This window comes from Ammospiza caudacuta, chromosome 35, assembly GCF_027887145.1.
Source record: "Ammospiza caudacuta isolate bAmmCau1 chromosome 35, bAmmCau1.pri, whole genome shotgun sequence".
NCBI lineage: Eukaryota > Metazoa > Chordata > Aves > Passeriformes > Passerellidae > Ammospiza > Ammospiza caudacuta.
In genome coordinates this window covers 794,179-818,388 of record NC_080627.1, presented here as the reverse complement: position 1 = coordinate 818,388, position 24,210 = coordinate 794,179, and the positions used below count along the sequence as shown (strand labels likewise).

The window sequence follows — 24,210 nt, the reverse complement described above, 5'->3', positions numbered from 1 at the left end:
CCCATTTAGGTTTTGGCCCCTGGGAATCCATAGGGAATAGATTCCCATTTAGGTTTTGGCCCCTGCTTATACTGCACAGGTGCGACCTGAATCTTGGATTCCCTACCTCCATAGGGAAATGAAGGACTTAGTAAAGCTGCCAAGGATTATGGGAGGGGTTCTCCCTATTTTAACAATTTGCTGGACGTGCCATTTACTACCCACACAATGGTGCCACAAAATTTAAAATGGTGTATGAAAATTATATTGTCATCTGATGAATTTATTTTCTGGAAAGGAGTTTGGATAAATAAAGTTCATGAGTTACCAAAAGGTTATGTTGAGGAAGAAGGGCGACAACACCTCACAATGGACCACATTACCAGGGAAGGAGACTATACTAGACTGCAGTATCAGGCTGAAGTCATCCCCCAGTCAATACTGGAAGATCTCAAAGGCGCTGCACGGTCCACCCTCCTCCAAACACCTGATGCTTCTACACCCCACACTGACTTCACTTACATTCACCCGGGCTCGGATGAGAGCTATATCAAGATCATAAAGCACCTTATGAAAGCCCTGGAAAAACAGGTAGATGATCAAAAGGTCCAGGATTATCTTATTAGCAAATTAGCTTTCTGTAATGCCAGTATTGACTGCAGAAAGGTTCTTCACAGCCTCCCCCTTGACCCTGAGCCAACCATTGCTCAGATGGTTGATGCTTGCATTTGCCAGGCGATCTCAGACTGTGACTCCAGCCTAGCCAAGGCCACCAGCCAGGGTGCAATTTAAATGCCGGTTGCAGCAAACGTGCTTCCCCACAATACAGAATGTAATAAAGGCAGTGGAAACTTATAACTGCAAAAGACTATAAATACAAGAATATTGTTCTGGTTTTTTACCCAGCCCTCAGTCCCACAGCCATTACCCAAACTGTTCTTGAAGCCAACAGCACTACCAGCCCTCAGGAAACTCCCAGCAGAGCATGAAATGACACCAAATATGAAGTTCTTCTGTCTCACCCTTCCATTGGTGAGAGATGTCCTAGGTTACAATATAAAGATGTATTCTATTCCCATCCTCAAGAGCTGTTGAAATAGGAGGGGCATTGTTTTATTCCTTATCTCCTGTTAATAGGCCCAATGCCTTTCTGCATGACTCAGAGATGATGCCCTCCAGGAGCCATTTCCCTTTAATGGACCCACCTCATGACTCATAGAATGATATCAGCCCATTGTGAGATACTCCACCCAGGGGGGAAGAGCTAAGCATGCCCCCCTGGATATTATCTGGGGTTTGGGACAAAACAAGCTGCCTTTCCACCAGGAAAGGCTCTGGATTCCCCAGAGCAACAACTGCCATTTCCACTGGATTTTCAGAGGTAGGCTACACCCTACTACAGGATCGCTGCTCCAGCATAACCACATCTGCCACTCCAGGAGGACTGCAGCCACCATTCCAACTGGACTGCTACCAACACCCTGACCAACAGAGTGACAGGCTATATTCTGACTTTATTGGTGTTTTTTATTTTGTATTATTGCATTATTTTTTTCCTAATAAATTGTATTTCTGACTTTGAGTCTCTCTCTGGTTTTGTTTTCAAATCAGAGCAAATGGAAAAGCCTGAGTGGGCTTCCTGAAAAACAAACCCACGTCAGAAACCACCTGCTCAGTCCAGGCTGCCTGGAATGATGTCACCCTTCTACAAGGGACAGTGTGAGCAGAAATGATCTCTGGGAGCAGAATTCTCTGAGTCTTGCAGCTGAATTCTGTGTCCCTGTCCTTTCCCTGGATCTGTGTTGCAGATGAAGCTACTAGTGCCATCCTCACCTTTTACCTCTCTCTTGAATGCAAACAGATGTTCCCAGGTGTATTAAGCACGATTTTTCAAAGTTGCTACAAAACTTTTGTGTTCCTCATGGAATGAAGGGGCCATTTTGACACTGAGGAGGCGACGTGGAAGCAAGGAGTCAGTTGTGACCCATGGAACCAAGGGGCCATGGTGACACAGCAGGGCCACGTGGATCCAGTGGTCCATTGATACACTGTGGATCCAAGGAGACAATGGAGACACCCCCAGAACCTCATGGAACCAAAGAGTCCATGGTGACCCAGCAGGGCTGCATGGAGCCAATGGTCCATGGTGGCACTGCCCATCCAAGAAGGCCATTGTGACCATGAAGAACTTCATGACACCAAATATCCATGGTGACACAGCTGGGCATCATGGGAACCAAGGAACGTCTGTTTGCGGTATGGAAACTCATGGAACCAGGAGCCGTTGTGGCACTGCAGAACCAACAGAGCTTCTGGACCTTGTCCCCTGGCCCTGCAGAGCTCCTTGGGAGGCACAGCAGGAGCAGCACCCTGGGAGCCTCAGGAATGCCCCTCTGGGATCCATGGCACACACTCCCAGGGGCAGGAATTCCAGTTCCCAGGCAGGAAAACATGTTCCTGCCCTGGAAGGCAAAGCTCCTAAGAAGGAGAAAAAGGCCAAGTGGAGCAAGATCTTACAGTGACATTTCACTGCCAGCCTTCATAGCTTCGCCCGTGGTTGTTGTAGCTCCTGGAGTGGGAATTAAATCAGAGCAGGATCTTTGGTGGGAGCTGCCCATGGTCAAGAGAGACACTGAGAGAGAAACAGAGCAGGCAAAGAAAGGAAGGAGAGAAAGAAGGGCACAAACACAATCAGCTGCGAAGGTGGCACTCTGAAAAACAAACTGGAACTGACAAAAAATGAATGGGACAGAAGTCAGTAATTCTGAAAGTTTTATTTACTATCAAAATACAGGCCACACATCCAGCCCCACACAATCCCAATCCCACACCCTCAAATTTGGATGCCACTTCTCCCAATCTTCTTCCAACCCCATCTCACCCTGGGCATTGTGGAATCAAGTAGATTTGTCATGGGACTGAGTTTTTCTTAGGTGGGAATAAGGCATTTTGACATGGATTGGTCAATTTTGGGGTAAAATGGAGGTGTTTTCAATGGGATTGAATCATTTTGAGGTGACAGACCAATCTATCTGGAATTCTGGAGTGCAAAGATATGGAGAACACTTGCTGAAATCCCCCAAGAACCCACAAATCCTACAGAACAAATGTTCACAAACCATAAATTCCACCTTAAATACCTGTTAAATGGCGAGACTTTAGACATCCTTGATCAATTACTTTCATTTTAGTCCTATTTCAGGTGTTTTTAAGTGATAAAGACAAATCAGAAGAAAATTAGGGCCAAAAGGATACCCAGCCAGGTGTCCTCCCAACATGGATCACTGGGAATGTGGGTCACCAGTGTTCTGACCAATGTGGGTCCTCCCATGGGGATGAAGCTGCACCAGTGCACAAAGCTCCTCCTGCAGTTGGAGCACACGCAGGGCTTCCCTTACCGGTGCCTGCGTTGGTGTCGGATCAAGGTAGAGCTGTGTGAGAAGCTGTTCCCACACTGGGGACACTCGTAGGGCCTCTCCCCGGTGTGGATGCGCTGGTGAATGATGAGGTGGGAGTTGCGTTGGAATCCCTTCCCGCAGTCAGGGCAGCGGAAGGGCCTCTCCTCAGTGTGAATCTGCTCATGCAGGATGAGATGGGAGCTGATCCGAAATCTCTTCCCACACTGGGGACACTTGTAGGGCCTCTCCCCAGTGTGGATGCGTTGGTGCCTGATGAGTTCTGAGCTGCAGCTGAAGCCCTTCCCACATTCCTCACACTCGTAGGGCCATGGCCCGGTGTGGATCATCTGGTGGCGGATCAGGGTGCTGCTCTGGCTGAAGCTCTTCCCACACTCCAAGCACTTGTAGGGCTTCTCCCCATCGTGAAGCTGCTCATGCACCACCAGCTCCGAGCCCTGGCTGAAGCTCTGTCCACCTTCCTGGCCCAGGGTGGGTCTTTCCTCCTCAGAGCACCCTGGGCTGGGTTTGGAGCCCCTCCTCCTGAGGGATCTCCAGGGCTTTTCCTCTCTGTTAGATTCTTGTGCCATGGAGCTGCTCAAAACAGCCTCTTCCATGAGGTTCTGCTGTGGGGATTTGTCCTTCCAGGTCTCCATCCTCAGCTCCTGCTCTGGGGGAGGAAGGACAAAGAGAGGATGAGATGTGCCTCTGTACCAGAGGGAAGGGGAAGGAGATCTCCCCAGTGCTTCCCCAGCAGGACGGCATTGGCAGTGGGGTTGTCCTGCAGCCGGGGGCCATGCTGGGCTGGGTGATGGAGCAGGAGAGAGGGAGAACGGGGCACTGACTTCCTCCTCATCCGCCTGGGTATCCTGGGGCATTGTCTCAGTATAAATAGATAGGTGTCTGCTAAGGAAGGCAGGAGCCTCCCTTGAAATGGAAAATGTAAACAACTTCCTTCTGAACTGTTATAATTTTGAAATTATAGGGCTCTAAGGCAACAGATATGGGAATGGAATAACAGTTATTTAGCAGGAAAATTAAAATATAAACGCAATAGTACAAAGAAAAAACACTGACAGATTGAGAATACGACCTGACACCGTATGGGTTACGGTGGCAGTGGCAGTCCCAATAAACGGTGGCTGCAGTCCTCCTGCAGTGACAGGTGTGGCTCTGTTGAAGCAGGGATCCTGTCGAACAGTGGGGTTTTCCTCTGAAGATCCAGTGGTGGTGGTGTTGGGCCTGGTCTTCCTCTGGGAATCCAGTGGAAAAGGCTGACTCTGGTCTTCCAGCCCTCTGATTATATCCAGGTAGGAATGCTTGGCTCCTCCCTCTGGGCGGAGATTCTCACAATGGGATGATGGAATTTTATCAGTCATGCAGTGGCACTCAATGGCCCATTAACAGAAGATATCTCCTGGGAGGGAGGATGGGTTGTGGAAGAGATAAAGAAAACTGCTCAATTAACAGAAGATAACTGCCACATCAGATAGGAATAGAATACAACCCCATATCCAACCTAAGACAGCTGGGAAATGCTTTGCAGTATTCTCTGTCTGTGTGTCTGTGTTCATGTGCATTTTACACACAAAGTCCCCCAAATTTCCAAGAGGTTTTCCCTGGGGTGTTGTCTTGTCCCTGTGTCCCTCTGCACCTCCCTGTGTCACTCTGTCACTGTCACCTCCACACATCTCTGAGCCCACTGGCACCTCCCAGGTTTGCACTGAATCCCTCCCTCCTGCCCTCCAGCACCAGCATTGCCCATGGCAGGGAGCTCAGAGCAGGAGCAGCCAGGCCAGGGCTAATGCCAGGATCAGGAGCACCTGGCAGAGGCAGGAGGAATCCCCCATTCCAGGGGGTGCAAGGGGGGCACCCATGTCCCCTCTCAGCCCTAGGGCTACACACCAGGGAGGAGATGCCTCAACTGCCTCAGCTGAATTGCTTCCCTCAGCCCTTGGCCTGGGAAGTCTCTTGCTGGAGCACAACCTCTAGAGAAGAGTTCCCACAAGGAAGAGAAAAGAAAGGAATTGTTTCTTCCCTTTCTCTCATCACTGCCCCTTGTGCTGATTTTCTTGTCATCTCTTGGCAAAACCAACAAAAAAGCATCTGGAATGAGGTGTTTCCTAGAGTCAGTTCCTAAATAGGACCAAAGGAAGGTTTTCTGCCACGGAAAAAGTGACAAATGTGGGATTTGTTCAGACGGTTGAAAACATGACAGTTTCTAAGCACTGGAAATCCAGAGACTATAAAAACCAGAGTTTGCAGTTGTAATGGTCCATTGTCCTCCCTCTTCCCACTGCTGATTTCTCACATCCCAACTCCAGAGGAGCAGATTATGGAAAGAAGACCTGCAAGGACTGTTGGAGGCCTAATCCCAGAGACTGGAAGAAAGAGGGAAATCAGGAAAAGATTTCCAGTTGTTTTCTTATCATATTGACCACAAATAGCTCTGCAGTCCATATGCAATATCCAGATGAAGAGGCACATTCCTGGTTTTTAATGCCAAATTGCAGTGCTTTGGAACATCTTTCTGGATGAGAACAAACCACAGGCCAATAATTGACCCACTTCAGTTCCCTAATCGGAAATCATTCAACTTCTACCAAGATGTGTTTCTCTGCAGGTGTCCCAGATTGCAAGGCAAGATGGATTTTATTTGCCATCTGTATGGCAGTTTTCCTTATCTCTTCCACAACCACTCCTCCCTCCTGGGGGGACATCTGCTGGTAACAGGCTATTGAATGTCACTGCATGGCTGGTAAGAACTACAGCATCCCATTGGGAGATGCTCCGCCCAGAGGGAACAGCTAAGCATTCTAGCCAGATAGAATCTGGAGATTCTGGAATAGCAGCACAGCTTCTCCCCTGGATTTCCCAGAGGAACAGCAGCTGCCTCTTCTTCCACTGGATCCTCAGAGAAAGACTACACCCTTTTCTACAGGCCCCCCTGCTCCAACAGAACCACAACTGACACTCCAGGACCACTGCAGCCACATTTCCAGTTGGATTGCTATCAACAGGGTGTCAGGTTGTGTTGTGACTCTGCCATAGTTGTTTTAGTTTACTGCATTTTTTATTTTATCCTTTTAGTTTCTTCCCTATGAAATAACTGTTATTTCCTGCTCCCATATTTTTTGCCTGAGAGCCCCTTAATTTAAAATTTGTAGCAATCTGGAGGCAGGGAGGTTTACATTCTCCATTTCATGGGAGGCTTCTGCCTTCCTTAGTAGACTCCTGTCTTTCCAAACCAAGACAGCAGGACAGAAGGCACTTTGATTCCTTTTGTCCCAAATTTCTCCTGAGTTCATGACTTCACATGAACTGGAATGGTCCCAACAGCACAAAAGCAGCCACAATTAGCAGATCCAACCCCCAGGCCACCATTAAATGCACTCGATCCATGCCTTGCACAGCCCAGCAGCAATTCCTGCCTCTGCCCCCAGCTCTGGCTCAGCCTGAGGGGCATCACTCTGGTGTGTGTGGGGCTGGCTCCTGCAGGACACAGCGCTGGGAGCCGCTCTGTGTCCCGCAGCTTAGGCATCTCAGGCACTGCTCCACAGCTGCGGGGCTGTGCCACCACTGTTCCATGGCTGTGCCACCACTGTTCCATGGCTGTAGCTCCTGTGCCACCACTGTTCCATGGCTGTAGTTCCTGTGCCACCACTGTTCCATGGCTGGAGTTCCTGTGCCACCACTGTTCCATGGCTGTAGCTCCTGTGCCACCACTGTTCCGCCTTTTCCATGCTCACTCAACTGCTGCTCAAAAACTGTGCTGTGCTGTTTCAGCACGGTTCCTCAGCTCCTCCACCACTGCTCCACTGCTGCTCCAACACTGCTCATCTACCACTGTTCCACTGCTCCTTCTCTGCTCCTCCCCTGCACTCCTGCTGTTCCACAGCTGCTGCTTTTGTTCTAGTGCTGCTGCCACAGCTGCAGTGTCATAGAGAGGGGAACGTTTGGGCAGCAACCGCTGTGGTGTCACAGAGACTGGGACAACGGGACTGCCACAGCTGTGGTGTCACAGACAGGGGAATGTTGGGGTGGCTGCTGCTGTGGTGTCATAAAAAGGAACACTGGGTCTGCCAGTGCAGTGTTGTCATAGAGAGGAGAACACTGGGGCTTCCACTGCTGTAGTGTCACAGAGAGGGGAATGTTGGGGCTGCCATCCTTGCAGGCTCAAAGACAGGGTAATCTTGGGGCTGCCACCGCTGTGGTGACACAGAGAAGTCAATGTTGGGAATGCCAATGCAGTGGGATCACAGAGAGGGGAATGTTGGGGGAGTCACTGCTGTGGTGTCACAGACAGGAGAGTATTTGGCGCTGCCACCTCTGTGGTGTCACAGAGAGGAAAATGCTGGGGTTGCAATTGCTTTGGTGTCATAGACAGGGGAACATTGGTATTGCCACTGCTGTCATGTCACCGAGAGGGGAACATGGAGGTTTCCACCATTGGGGTGTCACTGACAGGGAAACACTGGGGCTGCAAATGTTGAGGAGTCACAGAGAGGGGAATGTTGGAAGTGCCATTGTGTTGCTGCCATAGAGAGCAGAACTTTGGCTGGCCACCTCTGCAGTGTCATAGAGAGCAGAACTTTGGGGCTGCCAACACTGTGGTATCACAGACAGGGGAAGGCTGGGGCAGCCACTGGTGTGGTGTCAGAGAGAGAGGGACGTGGGGCTTCCACAGCTGCAGTGTCACAAGACAAGGAGGGGAAAGCTGGGGCATTCACTAGGTCTCCACCAAGGCTAACAGTGAAAGCAGGATTCTGGCGCAGGCAGCAGGGAGAGCAGATGCTGTGCTGGGTGAGCGAGGGAAGAGGATGAGTGCAGAAGGCACAGCCCACCAGGAGGCCACCAGGCAGAGCCGTGGAGCCTCCCCAGGTGAGGGTAAGCTGCCCGGGGTGTGCCCTGCTGCCCCCAAGGACTGTGCTGCCACCCTTGGCAGAGGTGTTTGCCCAGCAGGATGTCCCCTGGTCACCCGGGGCTGTGTGGCTGCCCCAGGCAGTAGGGCGCTGTCAGCTGAGTGTGCTGTCCCTGGGGTCAGTGGTGGAGGCGCCCCAAGAAGCCTGGCTGTGTTAAATGAGCACCCTGCAGCCCCTCTGTGCCCTGCCATGGCTGCCAAGACTCCTGAAAGCACTGGCTGCTGTGCAGCTGTGCCCTCTGCTGCCCCTTGTTCTGCCCTGCTGGCAGAAACTGCCACAACTGCCCAAGAGCAGCGCGGGTTGTCATTGGAGCGCGCTGCTGCTGATCCAGAGGGTGGAGAGATGTCATGCTGCAGAGTCACATTGAACAGGCACTCTGCCACGCTGCTGTGCCCTGCTGCCACAGCTGGAACCCCAGAAGCAGCACTTGGTAGCAGCAGGGAGGTGCTTTGCCCCTGCAGCCGCTGCAAGGCACCCAGCTGCCACCACTGTGAGATGCCTTGCTCCTGCAGGACAGTGCCTGGCCATGGAGCGGGGTTTGCTGCCCCTCCACCAGGCCTGTCATACCAGCTGAGATCTCAGAAGCAGTGCCCGGCCCCTGTGAGATTCCAGCTCCTCTGTGCCACGTGGCTGCCCCTGTAGCCATCTCTGCCTGCAGTGGAACCACCTCTCTGTGCTTTGCTGTGACTGAAAGCGCCCCTACAGCTGTGCCCAGCCACGGTGAGACAGTGCTGGGCCCTGGCGGGAGAGCGCCCTGGCACAGTAAGGGGGTGCCTGGCTGAGGAGCCATTCCTGGCTGCTATGGAGCTGCCTGTGCCTGTTGCCAAGCTGTACCTGGCTGCTGTGAGACTCCCAGCTGCTGTGGAACACCTGGCTACCATCAAGCCGTATCTGTCGCTCCATGTCCTGCTGTCAACTGCTGTGAAAAGGTGTCGGCCGAGCGGTTCACATGGGGGAGGTCACCAGGGGGGTCCCCAGGCGGGTGCCCCGCCTTGGCCATCACCCAGCAGCCAGCTTAGAACTGGTGCAAACCAGGGGAATCTGACTGTTTAATTGAAAAAAAGCATCACAAAGGCCTGAGGTGGGTGTTGATGCAATGTGATTTCTGCCCAGTGCTCTGAATGTCGAAGTGAAGAAATTCAATGAAGTGCAGGCAAATGGCAGGAGCGACTATGACTCTCCTAAGGCAGTTTTTGAGAGTATAGTTACAAACTGGGCATTGGTGAAGAGACTGCACCCCCTCATGATCCTGCTGGATACCCTGTGTAATGTAAGTCAATCAATCTCTGCCCCAGCACAGAGGCAGTGGGGAACGTTGGGCGCCAAAACTGAAGCGGTCCAGCTGGAGAAAAATGGTCCTTCTCAGATGTCCCAGCCAGCTTTCCAGCACCGCTAGCAGTAGGTGGGCACTATCCCAATCTCCGTGGTTCGGGACAGCCCCTAAGGCAAGTGCTCTGTGCTATAACAGTAGCAGTACCTTGTGGTAGGATGTGGCATGGCTTATGGCTACAGTCAGCAGAAATAAGAAGAGAGCCTTCTCCAGCTGTGGTGAATACAGGTTTATTGAATCCCAGGGGAAACCGACAACCGAAGAGGAAGAGGGGGAAGTTACAACAGCTTATAAGGAGGGAGGGACACAGGGGAGGACTCAGTCCTTGGACGAATAGGGTTTCAGAGGGGAGTGGGATACCAAAGATTGACTTAGGGAGAACACCAATGGGAATAACTTGAGGGTGGAGCTTCGGCCCCTGAGCCAATCACTCGACGCTCTAGTTAGATGTTTCTAGAGAGTTCCAGAGAGAAGGGTAGGAGTGCCAAGTGACGGACAGGGCACGGGGGAGGGATTTGAGACAGGGTACATTTATCTCCAAGGCAACAGGGGAGGAGCTGGGATAACTGGCAGCACAAGGGAGGGAAGGGAGAACCAGGGCAGAACCATTACAAGATAGGGGGGAACAGAACAGTCCAACTTATACAGACCCAACACAACAGTGAGGGATTGCAGGACTGTTTTGATTCCTAAGTCAACCAAACCAGATCGCCTCAAGGAAATTAACAACTGGAGACCTATCCCAATCATTTCCATCTTGCTAAGACTGTTCTCCAGGATTTTAAGAGCCAAACTAACCAAGGCTTGACCCTCAATCCAAGGCAAAGAGGCTTTATAAGAGCAGTAGGATGCTCTGAAAACCTGAAACTCCTGCAAATCATTATTTGGTCACAAAAGGAGAACACAAACCCCTGGGTATTGTATTTGTGGACATCACCAAGACTTTTGACACCATAAACCAGCAGCACATTCTACATGCCCTACAGGAAAGGGAAGCAGATCGCCACATCGTCAATTTGGTGAGCAATATTGTGAAAAATGTTTTTGTGATTTGTGTCAATCTGCAATGGAATCAGCAAATACTTGTATCTGCTGTGTGGAAAATGGATGCATTCCTTGGGATAGATACAAGGAAGGGTTTTGAAACTTTCTATAGCCAAATAAAGCTTTGAAATAGGGGAAGTATGGTAAAGTAAAGAGATGAGGTAGAAAGATGGCTGATGCTTAGAATAAAATAGAGGAACTTGTTGTAAAGCTAAAGGGACTGCAATGTGACTAAATGCTTATGTATAATAAAAAGCTTAACAAAATATTGTAGCAGACAGCGGTGAAGGGGCCTCCCTCCAGACGAGCACAAGAAGAACCGGAAGCCAACAACCACCTGGAAAGATGATGAAATTGCTGATTCCATCTTACTGATATTTACTCATTTGTATTAACCAAGCACATTGGAAAATGCTTTATAAGCTTAAAAACAGTATATATACTTTACTGAATTTGTAAGTAGTGTGTGCAGTGAGTGGAGTGGTGACTCCTCAGCCACCCAGCGCTGCTTGCTCACCTTCTTCCAAATCAAAGATATAGAAATAAAATTTGCATTGACTATTGAAATTTTATGTATTCGTATGATCTTTGTGACATGCCAGCATTCCCAGTATGGTCCCAGAATAATCCCAGTTACTTTCAAGCACTCCCAGGATGGGCCCAGTTACCTGCAGCTAGATCAACCCAGTCAGTCCCAGGATTATGCCAGTTGCTCCCAGTGTGCTCCCAGTTGCTCCCAGTCACCCCCAGTCCAGGGATGATGTGCATGGTGTGTTCCCAGTCACTCTCAGAAACTCCCAGTGTTAATCCAGCCAGTCCCAGTACGATGCAGAGATGAGCCCACTGTGGTCCCAGTTGCTGCCAGTATGAACCACTTGTGCCCCACATGGTTCCAGTTTCTCCCTTTCAGCCTGACTTTTGTTCCAGTCTCTCCCAATATATCCCAGTTCCTTCCAGCATATTCCCAGTCACTCCTGGCATAATCTGAGTTCATCCCAGTGGAAGGCCAGTTGCTTCTAATGACCCCCAGTGTGCACCCAGCATGATCCCAGTTCCTCCCACTTGCTCCTGGCATGATCCCACTTGCTCCCAGTATATCCCATCTGCCTCAACAGGGCCACAATTGCACCCAGCAGGCTCCTACTCAGTCCCGGTATGATCCCACTATGATCCCATTCACCTCATTGTGATCACAGTCTCCACCAGCAGGGGTCCAGCTGCTCCCAGTATGATCCCAGTATGATGTCAGTACAAACCCAGTACAATTCCAGTCACTGCCCGTATGATCACAGTATGATCCCAGAACAGCTCACTCCCTCCCAGTGATGAAACTCCTGGGATCCCCCAGCCCTCTCTGCATTCGCCCCTCCCGGATCTCCTGAGTGGAGCCCCAAGGCCTGGCAGCGCCCAGGCAGGGTCCCCAGCAAGACGCAGTTTGGATGTTCAGCCCCCAGTTTTCCCAGTTTGCCTCTCCTTTGGCCCAGGCTGGGTTCCCCCCGCCCACAGTGGCTGGGAGCAGCCGAGAGCCCCGTGCTGCCCATCCCGACCTGTCCCGGCTCCATCCCCGCTCCTGCCACAGGCTGCGAGGGCTGTGGGAACGGGGCACCGAGGGTGTGGCTGCTGCTGGGGGAGGAGGAGGGAGGGAATGGGAGGAAGAGGAAGATGAGGGACAAAGGAGGATCGGAGAAAGCAGAAGGAACCACAAGGTCAAGCACTCCATGAATTCACATCCCCACCCATGGGATCTTCACCCCCGCCATCATGCAGGTGACCGGTGAGGGGGGGAGCTTGGCCCAGATATCCTGGGGGGTTCCCTGGGCTGGGTTTTTTTGAGGGGATGTTTGGAGAATGTAGAACTCCAAGGCTGTGCAGAAAAGGCCCCATGGATGGACATTGGAGGGTCCCAGTGGCAGCTGCCAGCAGAGGCAGCCTGGAGGAGCAGAGCCCTGTGTCCCCCAGGAGCCCAAAGTCAGGAGTCCAGAGAGGGGGGAGCACCACCATTGGCAGGAGCCTCAAGACCCTGGAGAGGGGAAGGAGGGACTCCTGGGATCACCTGCACTCCAAAGCAGAGAATTAGGAAAGTAGGGACCCTAGGATCCCAAAACCCCCCAGCATCCCTAAATGAGGAGATGGAAAAAGGGGAAACATTTTGCTTCTTGGGACTTCCAGCAGGGGAGGGCGGGGACCAAGTAGACAGGGGACCCCCAATCCAAGTGTGACCCACACCAGCTGGGACAGGGGGCAACCCTGAAACACCAAAGGGGAGAGACCAGGGAGAGGCAACTCCTGGGAAGCATTTTCAGGGCTGAACCTTGATGTTTGGGAGGTTTTTATGGAGCGCAGATGGCCGGTTACTTCTAGAGATGGACTTGGGCAGAGGGACATTCAATCTCAATCTGTGCTAAACCCTTGTTTTTCCAGAACCAGGATTTTCCATTCCCAATCGTGGTGGCATGGAGGAGAAGGCTGTGAGGAAGATGGAGATGCCTGTCTTAGGTTGCAAGATGTAGCTGGGGGTTTGTCAATTCCCATCTGTTAGAAGTGGGGCAGGTATCATCTGTTAATTGAGCAGTTTTCCTTATCTCTTCTACAACCAGTGCCTGCTCTGGGAAATATCTTCTCTTAATGGGCCATTGAGTGTCACTATATGACTGATAAAAATTCCATCATCCCATTGTGAGGTGCTCTGTCCAGAGCCAAGCATTCCTACCTGGATATGAGCTTGGTCTTGGAACTCCACAGCCAGCCTTTCCCACTGGATTCTCAGAGAAGCAGCTTTCTTATCCACAGAATTCCCAGAGGAAGAAGCAGCTTTCTTCTCCACAGAATTCCCAGAGGAAGACCAGACCCAACACCACCACTGATCTGCAGAGGAAAACTCCACCCTTCTACAGGATCCCAACAGAACCACATCTGTCACTGTGAGAGCTCTGCAGCCACCATATAATGGGAGTGCTACCAGCACCCTGACCCACAAGGGGTAAGGTTAAACTCTGATTTGATTAGTGGGTTTTTTTTTGTACAGCTGCATTTGTATTTTTAAATTTTTTCTAGTCAATAACTGTTTTAACTAGTCCCATATTTTTGCCTGAGACCCCCTTAATTTTAAACATATAACAATTCAGAGGGAGGGGATTAATATTTTCCATTTCAAGGGAGGTTCTTGCCTTCCTTAGCAGACACCTGTCTTTTCAAACTGAGACAATGCCCCCGAACACCCAGGCGGGTGAGGAGGAAGTCAGTGCCCCGTTCCCCCTCTCTCCTGCTCCATCTCCCAGCCCAACACGGCCCTCAGCTGCACAACAATGCCGCTGGCAATGCCTTCCTGCCAGGGATGCACTGGGGGGATCTCCTTTCCCTTCCCTGTGGCACAGAGGCAAATCCCATCCTGACCTTGGCCTTCCACCCGCAGGCAAGAAGCTGAAGAGGGAGACCAGGGAGGACAAATTCCCACAGCAGACCCTCATGAAAGAGGCCACTTTGAGAGGCTCTACTGCGCAGGACTCCAACGGAGAGGAAAAGCCCTGGAGATCCCACAGGAGGAGGGGCTCCAAACCCAGCCCAGTGTACTCTGAGGAGGAAAGACCCACCCTGGGCCAGGAAGGTGGACAGAGCTTCAGCCAGAGCTCGGAGCTGGTGGTGCATGAGCAGCTTCACAATGGGGAGAATCCCTACAAGTGCTTGGAGTGTGGGAAGAGCTTCAGGCAGAGTAGCACCCTGATCTGCCACCACATGATCCACGCTGGGCAATGGCCCTACAAGTGCTTGGAGTGTGCGAAGGGCTCATGTGCAGCTCAGAACTCATCAGGCACCAACGTATCCACACTGACGAGAAACCTTACAAGTGTTCTGAGTGTCAGAAAAGGTTTCACACCAGCTTTTATCTCCTTCTGCATGAGCGGATTCACACAGAGGGGAAGCCCTTCCGCTACCCTGACTGCAGGAAGGGCTTCATCCGCAACTCCCAGCTCATCACCCACTGGTGCATCCACACTGGGGAGACACCCTATGAGTGTCTCAAGTGTGAGAAGAGCTTCACCCAGAGGTCTCACTTGATCAAACACCAACAGAGGCACCAGTAAGGGAAGCCCTGCAAATGCCCCAACTTCAGGAAAAGCTTCTTGTACTGCTCCAGCTTCATCTCCCATTGGACAACCCCCGTTGGGATGAACCCTGGTGATCCATGTTCCCTGTCATCAATGCTGGGAAGACACCTGTCCCTTTTCCTGTCCCTGCCAATGACATGATGTGGGTCCAAGAACATGAGGGTCTGGCCGTGGTTGTGTCATTATATTCTCTCCTACATCATCAGGTCATTGCTAGGGGTAGGAAAGGGACTGTCTCTCTCCCTCCCCTGAGGAGAAGGGTGTCTTTTCCAGGCAAGAGTGAATATGTGGCTGGGAAGAGACAGTTGGTGGTGTTGTAGTTTTCCCTGCAAATAGATTTTCTTATCCCTTCTGTTGTCAATGTTGTTGCTGTTCCTGTTTGTTCCTTATCTGTTTGCTGTTCCCAGTAAATTGTTCTTATCCCACACTGGGATCTTTGTCTTCTGTGCTTTCCATGGGAGGTAGGAGGGCAGCGAATGGCAGTGGGGTTTTAGCAGGAGCAGGAAATAGGGAAATCCCATTCCTATACTCTGGCCCATGGAGACCAGAGCATCCCAGCTGGTCCCAGTCCTGGTTGCCATGACAAGGGCCTTGGGAGCCGGTCCCTGGCTGAGGCTGTGGTGAGAGAGAGTAGAAATTCTCCAGACTAGAAATTCATTTTGATTTAGGTACATCTTTGAAATGTACATCTTTGAGTTAAGTCTGTAGTTTGAAAACATAGCTATTTAGTCTGACTGCCTGTTCTCATAAGTAGCCTAGGCTCAGAGAAACTGCTTCAGTGAAGGACAGAGATAAGGGGGGGGGGACAGAAAGACTGCTGTGACAGCAGGTCAACCTGACCTTGGAATTCTTTCTGATAAAGAAGAACTAGCGGCAAATGTGGAAATTGCAAAATTTGTGAAAATGAATATGTATGAACCTATTGTAAAATTGTCTGCATATGTATTTGAGAGGGGGATAAAAAGGGACCTGAAATTCCCAGAAGTACGCATGTCTTTTAAGGAGAGTAATCTCCACATGCATCCAGCGCTGTAATAAACATACTGGCTTTACAACTTTCACAAAATTGTGGAGTTTTGTTTATCTCCACAAAACAGGCACTGGCGAGCCAGGTAGGAGGAATCATCTCTGTCCCCACAGGGGTAGAGAGGCATAGACGGACCTCCAAAGCTCACCCTGGGATTTTCTCAGAGGAGCTCTCCTTGTCTCGGTTTGCCTCCTGCGGAGACAGAAAAGGACCTGCAGGTGTGCGGAGGATACTGTATGTATTGAGGGGGCCTCAAGGGAAAAGAGAGACAGGATGGCTGAATAAGCCACTAAGAAATGTCTGAGTGCTCAGCCTCATTCCTGTGCCTGCAGGCAGACTGGTCAATAGAGCGACTGGGAGACGGGGGTTCACTATCCAATAGAGTGGCTGCTAGAGTCCCCGGGGGTGGGCGCCAGAAGCAAGAGCCCCCCTCGGGGTTTGCCACCCTGCCTCACCGGGTAAGTGAAAAAACGATCAGAGTAGTGGTATTTCACTGATGGCTGGGACACCGGCGGGCGGGTCGCCCCGCACCACCGAGCACATGCCCGGCCTCCCACTTATTCTACACCTCTCATGTCTCTTCACAGCGCCAGACTAGAGTCAAACTCAACAGGGCCTTCTTTCCCCGCTGATTCCGCCAAGCCCGTTCCCTTGGCTGTGGTTTCACTGGATAGTAGGTAGGGACAGTGGGAATCTCGTTCATCCATTCATGCACATCACTAATTAGATGATGAGGCATTTGGCTATTTTCCAAAGACATATAAATAATACATGTTCCTTTTCCGCGTTAAATAAAGATGGCTCGTCCACCTTGGACAAATCTGGTAAATTGGTTCAAATACAGTAAATTGGTCTGAATCAGGTACAAATTGATGTGTTATGAATTAAAGTCTTTGTCCCTACTCACTATGAGCCACCTTACTGTCTTGTGGCTTCCTTACGAAACTAGCTACTCTCTAGTTTATTAAAATATAAGTGATACAAAATAAAAAATTGCATACAAAAACCAACATATAAAAACAGCAATAAAAATCTACAAAACATTACAAAGTACAAAAAAATGCAAAAATTCACTACCCTGAATCATTTAATCTTCCGGCCCTGCTGGTGAACATATGTACAATGTCCACAGACGATAGGAGCACTTCTGTGGATAAAGTCTTTGCAACCATCGCTTGCCTCGATTTGGAGAGGCCAAGTGTACTCAAAAGTTCAACGTTCCCCTCGTACCATTTCCCCCACGCTCCAAGGGGAAAGCCCATATAAACAACGTCCTTTGCATTGGTGAGGCTTCACACCTCAGTTTCCAAATGTTTTTACATGTTTACTTTCTCTGCAGTGGCTTCTTCCAGACATGTTTTGGAGGCATCGTGTCGTACTGTCGCTTCCACGACAAATGCACATCCGTCCTTAACAAATATCAGATCTGGTTTGTACAGCTTCTTGATGGTTTCCCTTATGTGAGGTTCTTTGAACACTATCCAGTCCCTCTTCTTCGCCTCCTCAATAAGCCTTTCACAGATGTGATTGTGCCTCTTGATTCGAGCATCCTGAATTCACTTGGTAGTAGCCGATGATGTGGGTGTGGATTTTGTTGTCCGCATCACAGTGCCTACAGGCCTTGATGTAATTTTCCTCTCTACCCCAGGAGAGAAATTCTCTCGTGGGGTAGAGGTTGGCCCTAAGTTGTAGTGCAGTGAGGAGTTTCCTGTGAGGTATGCGTCTATAGTATTGGAGCAAATCACTACTAATTTTATCACCTTTAAAGCTTTTAATTTCATGGCCTTGGGACACTAATTTGGACAATTTCTGGAATTCTGTTCTCCGCCAATCACAAGGATTAGGAAATTTAGTTTTCAGGGTCGGTGCTTCCCACTCTGAGGTTGTGTCTGCACTGTTGAGTGGTTCATTCACCAGTAGTGCTTCCCAAATTGAGGGTATCTTCTCGCTTTCCCCTCCAGCTTGAATCCACAATTTCTTATATAGTTGTTCCATTTGATCTTTCTCTAGGAACTCCTTCATTGTTTCATCCGAGGACTGCACAGTCTCCGGGCGTGTACACTGGGGATCAGTCCCGCCAACTTGGTGACGCCCAAACCGCCGTCCTTCGTGCTCAAGTACAAGATGGCATTGCACGTGCACGGAGGTAGTTGCAACCAGTTCTTGACCACTGTTCAGATCTTCTGGTCAAGGGCTTCTAGGGCCCCTGTTTAATTTCTGAATGGTCAGCCAGGTAGGTCAGTCGAGGGATGGTGTATATTTTGAGGATACCAAGTTTTTGCAAGGTTTAAATGGAGCTTGATCAGTTCATTCGAGCCAGAATTCTAGTTGTGTGGAGAGGTTGGTTTTTGCTATCCCAGTCCAGGGGTCAAACTGTAGGCCAAGGTATTTCTCATATTCCCCGGGACTGATCATGTTCAGGGGTGTGCTGTTGATGGTCCATGCAGCGCAGTTATTGAAGGTGTGAGAGTCTTTTTTGGGCTTGATGTAGAAGCCGTGGCACTTTTCCCCTTGTGTTTTGAGACCGGTGAGATCGCAGAAGGTCTCTAATATCTTGATGTTTGTTTTCCTGTTTTCCCAGGAGTCGCTCAACAAGACCAGATCGTCAGCGAATGCCATTGCAGTTATACTACTCTGTCCTCGGTGGAATCCTTTACCACTCTCTTCCAGCTTGCACAACAGGGGGTCCATTGCCAGAGTAAATAAAAGGGGTGACAGTGGGTCACCCTGCTTTACTCCAACCCGGATCTGGATTTTGTCTGTGCGTGTGTTCATTTTTGTGGTGACATACATACTGAAGTCTTTGTACATATTGTTCATCAGGGTGATGATGTGGGGATCCACTCCCCTCTGCTGCAAAGCATGTATGATGTGATGGTGGCCTATGGTGTCAAAAGCCTTGGCGATGTCCACAAATAGAACACCCAGTGGTCTGTGTTCACTTTTGGCAGTCCGAACCATAGTTTGCAGGAGTTTCAGGTTTTCAGAGCATCCTGCTGCTCTAATAAAGCCTCTTTGCCTTGGGTTGAGGGGGCATGCTTTGCTCACCCTTGCTGTTACAATCCTGGAGAACAGTCTCAACAAGATGGAATTGATTGTGATAGGCCTCCAGTTATTAACGTCCTTCAAATGTTCCAGTTTTGTAGATTTAGGAATCAAGACAGTTCTGCACCCCCTCACCATGTCCGGGATCTCCCCAGATGTTAACCATAAGTTGAAGAGCTGAGCCGTCCGGGAATACCTGGGATCCATCTTTTTGATGTCCCCAAGAGTAATCCCATCTGGACCTGGAGCCAAGCCCTTTCTTATTTCCTGCACATTTCTTTCAATTTCTTTGGCCATGATTAAGTCTCTGAAGGTGCTGTTGTCTGCCTTCCCATTAAATTCAAATTCCCTGATGCCAAGAAAATTACCAGGTGTTTCCCATCTGGCTTTAAATACTGAGTAAATTTCACTGAGTGATATATCCCAGGACAAACACTCTACGTAATCCAAAACAATTTTTGCTAGTTTCCCCCTGTCAAGATGGAATAAACGCTGAAAGTGAAGGTAATTACCGTTTTTGATCACCCTGTGTTTCATCCAGTTCTGAAACAGCTTTCTTGGTTGCTTCTCCTGGGTCTCCTTCCCATTTTTTCCACGTGTAACATTTCTTATTTGGCTTATTGATTCTAGGCATTCAAAGCAGTCCTGCACTGCCTGATTAATTATTCTGAGCATCTCCTGGCCGTCCATCAATTGCTTGAATGCTCTGGGGAAGTGGTTAATGGCTCCAGCTGAGAAGTGTTCCTTGATTGTCTTTTGGTAATGAGCCTGCAGCTGCCCTCTGCTGGTTTCTGGCGACGGTTATCCTCATCAGGGTGTCGTCTTAACTTATCCATTGTTTTCCCTCTGGCAGCTGGCCTCGCTGGCAGATGGTTCTCCCCAGGTCCATTGTCCACGGTTCTTGCCTGGGACTGCTGACTCAACCCAGGTTCCATTCCCATGCCCTCAGCTGCTCTCCTGGTGCGATGACTCATCACAGGTCCTCTGTCAGCTCCATCTGTTGGTTTCCTAGGCAGCAATCTTCTTTTGTCACTAATTTGCTTAGCTGTTTTGGTTGTTATGTGTTCAGCGATAAGTTTATTAATGTTTTTGTTTCCCTCGAACTGTGCCTCCAGTCTTATCAGCAGTTCTTCCTCCTCTTCTGTCCAGCATCTTTTGTGGGCTCCTCGATTTGATGTTTCTTTCAGTTGGGAAGCAACGATCCTTTCTTGGTTTCTTATCAACAGGTGTGCCAATCTTTTGTGTTGTCCCAGGCCAATTTTGGTTGTGAAGTCTCTGCCGCATACCTCACAGATCCACTCTCCAGCTGGAACCCTTTCAGTTTCTGGACCCCTGCATTTTGCAAAATGACAAATAACACTATGATAGTTAATATTTTCCTTTCCACACTTGGCACACCGAAAGCAAACCCTCCTTTTCCTGTGCGACTCCTTTAGATGTTCAATCAGGCTTGACACAGAGTTTACCCGGGTACCACAGCAGGGACAAGGTGGATTTTTGTCAGGAACAGTCACCTTCACAATGTTATCCGGTGACTGCCCGCCATGTTCCCCAGACACTGGAGGCAATGCCTCTGGTGTGCCTTCACTCACCTTTTCGCTGCTTCCCTCACCAAGCACAAACGGTTCACTGTCTTGTGGGAGGCTGGGATCTAAGTCTGAGTGCCCACTGATAACCTGGACAGGCGTACTGGCAGCCTGACCGCCCCCCCTCCAAAGGACAAAATCCATATTTTGAGCCATCGAATTAGGACCACATTTATTTAGGTGAGAACGGAGTGGGTGGTCACTCGACTTCGGAACTCTTTGCCCCTGTCTGCAACCGGGGGGCCAGGTTTCAGGCAATAAGCCACGCAGCCTTTACCGAGGAATTTTTTTCACAGAATTTGATAGGAGTTCATTGGTGTCTTGGCTTGGATAGACAGGAGTCTGCTAAGGAAGGTAGGAGGCTCCCCTGAAATGGAGAATGTAAACCCTCCCCAACCCTCTGTATTACTATAAATTTTAAATTAAGGGGCTCTCAGGCAAAAATATGGGAGTAAGAAATAACAGTTCTTTAAGGGGGAAAAGAAAAAAATTTAAAAGATGAAATAAAACAATGCAGTACACGAGAACAACACTAACAGAGTCAGAACCCAACCTGACACCCTGTGGGTCAGGGTGTGGGTGACAGTCCACTTGGAAATGTGGCTGCAGACATCCTGAAGTATCAGGTATGGTTCTGTTGGAGCGAGGGGGATCTGTAGAGAAGGATGTATTCTTCTTCTGAAGATCCAGTAGGAGTAGAGACAGCCGCTGTTCCTCTGGGGAATCCTGTGGAGAAAGCCGTGCTAGTGTTCCAGAATCTCGGATTATATCTGGGTAGCAATGCTTGGCTCCTCCCTCTGGGCGGAGCATCTCACAATGGGATGGTATAGTTGTTATTAGTCATGCAGTGACATTCAATAGTCTGTTATCAGCAGATGTCCCCTCCAGAGGGAGGTGTGAATGTGGTCATTCAAAGAGAGAGATAAGGCAAACTGCTCAGTTGACAAAGGTAATCTGCCATACAGATGGTAATGGAAAATATCTTGCATGCAATCTTCAACATTATCCACCCCTTTTTCTATTTCCATCTGCACCTCAAAAAAAAAAAAAAAAAAAAAAACCCAAAAAAACCCCCTTACATGCAGTTCTCACTTAAGACTAGGTCTCCCTGTTGTACACAATGGCTTTCTCCATCTTTCTGCACTACCCACCAAGTGTAAACAGTCATTGAGCAAAAACCATTCCACGGATGGGTTTGTCTTTGCCTGTGGTGGGATCAATCCAAACAGTCCTTCCTAAAATACCTTTCACATTTACAACAGGGACTTTATATCCACCCATTGTGTGCAGGGGTTCAGACTGGGCAGGACCAGCTTGATTTATGGACCCTCTGGTGTTGACCATCCAGGTGGCTTTTGCTAGGTTCATTTCCCAATTTCTAAAAGTCCCACCCCCCCGCCGAGTGCCTTCAGGGTTGTTTTAAGTAGTCCATTGCACTGTTCAACTTTCCCAGCAGCTGTAGCATTGGTAGGGGATATGATACATCCATCCAATACCATGTTCCCCGGCCCAGGCGTTGATAAGGCCATTCTTGAAATGGGTCTCATTTTCTGACTCAGTTCTCTCAGGGGTGACATGTCTCCACAGGATTTGCTATTCCAGGCCCAGGATGGTGTTCTGGGCAGTGGTGTGAGGCCCAGGGTAGGTCTCCAACCATACTGTGCTGGCTTCCACCATGGTCAGCACGTAGCGCTTGTCCTGGCGTGTCTGGGGCAGCGTGATGGAGTCAATCTGCCAGGCCTCCCCATACTTGTACTTGGACCACCGCCCACCTTACCAGAGCAGCTTCACTCACTTGGCCTGCTTGATGGCAGCACATGTCTCAGTCATGGATAACTTGTGATATACTGTCCATGGTTAGATCCACCCCTTGTGCCCACTTATAGGTGGGCATGAGGCATCATGGGCCCATTGAGCTAGGAACAACTGCCCCTTATGTTTCCAATCTAAATCTATCTTTGACACCTCTATCTTTGCTGCCTGATCTACCTGCTCATTGTTTCGGTGTTCCTCATTAGACCAACTCTTGGGGACATGAGCATCCACATGGTGGACTTTCACAGGTAGCTTCTCTAACCGAGCAGCAATGTCTTTCTACTCATCAGCAGCCCAGATCGGTTTTCCCCTACGCTGCCAGTTGGCCTTTTTCCACCTTTCTAGACAGCCCCAAAGAGCATTGGCTACTATCCATGAATCAGTATAAAGATAGAGCTTTGGCCATTTCTCTCTCTCAGCAATGTCCAGGGCCAGCTGAACAGCTTTGAGTTCTGCAAGTTGACTTGATCCACCTTCTCCTTCAGTAGCTTGTGCAACCTGTCGGGTGGGGCTCCATACGGCTGCTTTCCACTTCTGGTTCATCCCTATGATGATACAGGAACCATCAGTGAAAAGAGAATAGTGTGTTTCCTCTGGGGGCAGTTGGTTATATGGAGGAGCTTCTTCAGCACGTGTCACTGATTCTTGATCCTCTTCATCAGTCAGACCAAAGTTCTCACCTTCGGGCCAGTTTGTAATTATCTCCAGAATCCCAGGGTGATTCAGGTTTCCAACACGGGTGCGCTGTGTGATAAGAGCAATCCATTTACTCCAGGTAGCGTCAGTGGCGTGGTGGGTGGAAGGAACCTTGCCTTTGAACATCCACCCCAGCACCGGTAGTTGAGGTGCCAGGAGGAGTTGTGCTTCAGTGCCTATTACCTCCGAGGCATCCTGGACTCCTTCACAGGCAGCCAAGATTTCCTTCTCTGTGGGAGTGTAGTTGGCTTCGGACCCTCTGTAGCTTCGACTCCAGAATCCCAGTGGTCGGCCTCGAGTCTCCTCAGGCACCTTCTGCCAAAGGCTCCAGGACAAGGCATGGTTCCCAACTGCAGAGTAGAGCACGTTCTTCCCCTCTGGTCCTGTCCTGACTGGTCCAAGGGCAACCACATGAGCGATCTCCTGCTTCATCTGGGCAAAGGCTTGTTGCTGTTCAGGACCCCAGTGGAACTCCTTCTTCTTGCAGGTAAAGAGGGCTCACAACCTGGACTGTATTCGGGAATGTGCATTCTCCAAAACCTATGGCACCCAGGAAAGCTTGTGTTTCCATCTTGCTAGTTGGTGGATACATCGCGGTGATTTTGTTGATAACCTCAGTGGGAATCTGACGCTGTCTGTCTTGCCACTTCACTCCCAGGAACTGGATCTCTCAGGCAGGTCCCTTGACTTTGCTCTTCTTGATAGCAAAGCTGGCTTCTAGCAGAATCCTGATGATCCTTTCTCAAATACTTCCATTGCCGTGTTCCCCCACACAATGATGTCATCCATGTACTGCAGGTGTTCTGGAACCTCACCCTTTTCCAGTGCAGGCTGGATCAGTCCATGGCAGATGGTGGGACTGTGCTTCCACCCCTGGGGCAGTCGGTTCCAGGAATACTGCACTCCCCTCCAGGTGAAAGCAAACTGAGGCCTGCATTCTGCTGCCAGAGTAATGGAGAAAAATGTGTTAGCAATGTCAATGGTGGCGTACCACTTTGCTGCCTTGGACTCCGACTTGTACTGGAGTTCCAGCATGTCCGGCACAGCAGCGCTCAGTGGTGGAGTCACTTCATTCAAGCCACGATAGTCCACAGTCAATCTCCATTCTCTGCCAGTCTTGCGCACAGGCCAAGTGGGGCTGTTGAAGGGTGAGTGGGTCTTGCTGACCACCCCTTGGCTCTCCAGCTCACGGATCATCTTGTGGATGGGGATCATGGCATCTTGATTCATCCGATACTGCCGGCAGTGCACTGTCAAGGTGGCAA

The 24,210-nt window shown here is 49.9% G+C and overlaps 1 protein-coding gene and 1 pseudogene across 1 annotated transcript in view; one reads left to right on the top strand and one right to left on the bottom strand.

The window, feature by feature from the left end:
• LOC131570466 (zinc finger protein 850-like) overlaps nucleotides 1–24,210 on the bottom strand; it is a 748,589-nt gene that overhangs the window by 674,125 nt on the left and 50,254 nt on the right. Inside the window, 1 exon segment of the mRNA XM_058822819.1 lies at nucleotides 3,433–3,852. Coding sequence (XP_058678802.1) covers nucleotides 3,433–3,852 — 420 coding nt within the window.
• The window catches only part of LOC131570525 (zinc finger protein 239-like), a 31,611-nt pseudogene continuing 16,498 nt past the window's right edge, over nucleotides 9,098–24,210 (top strand).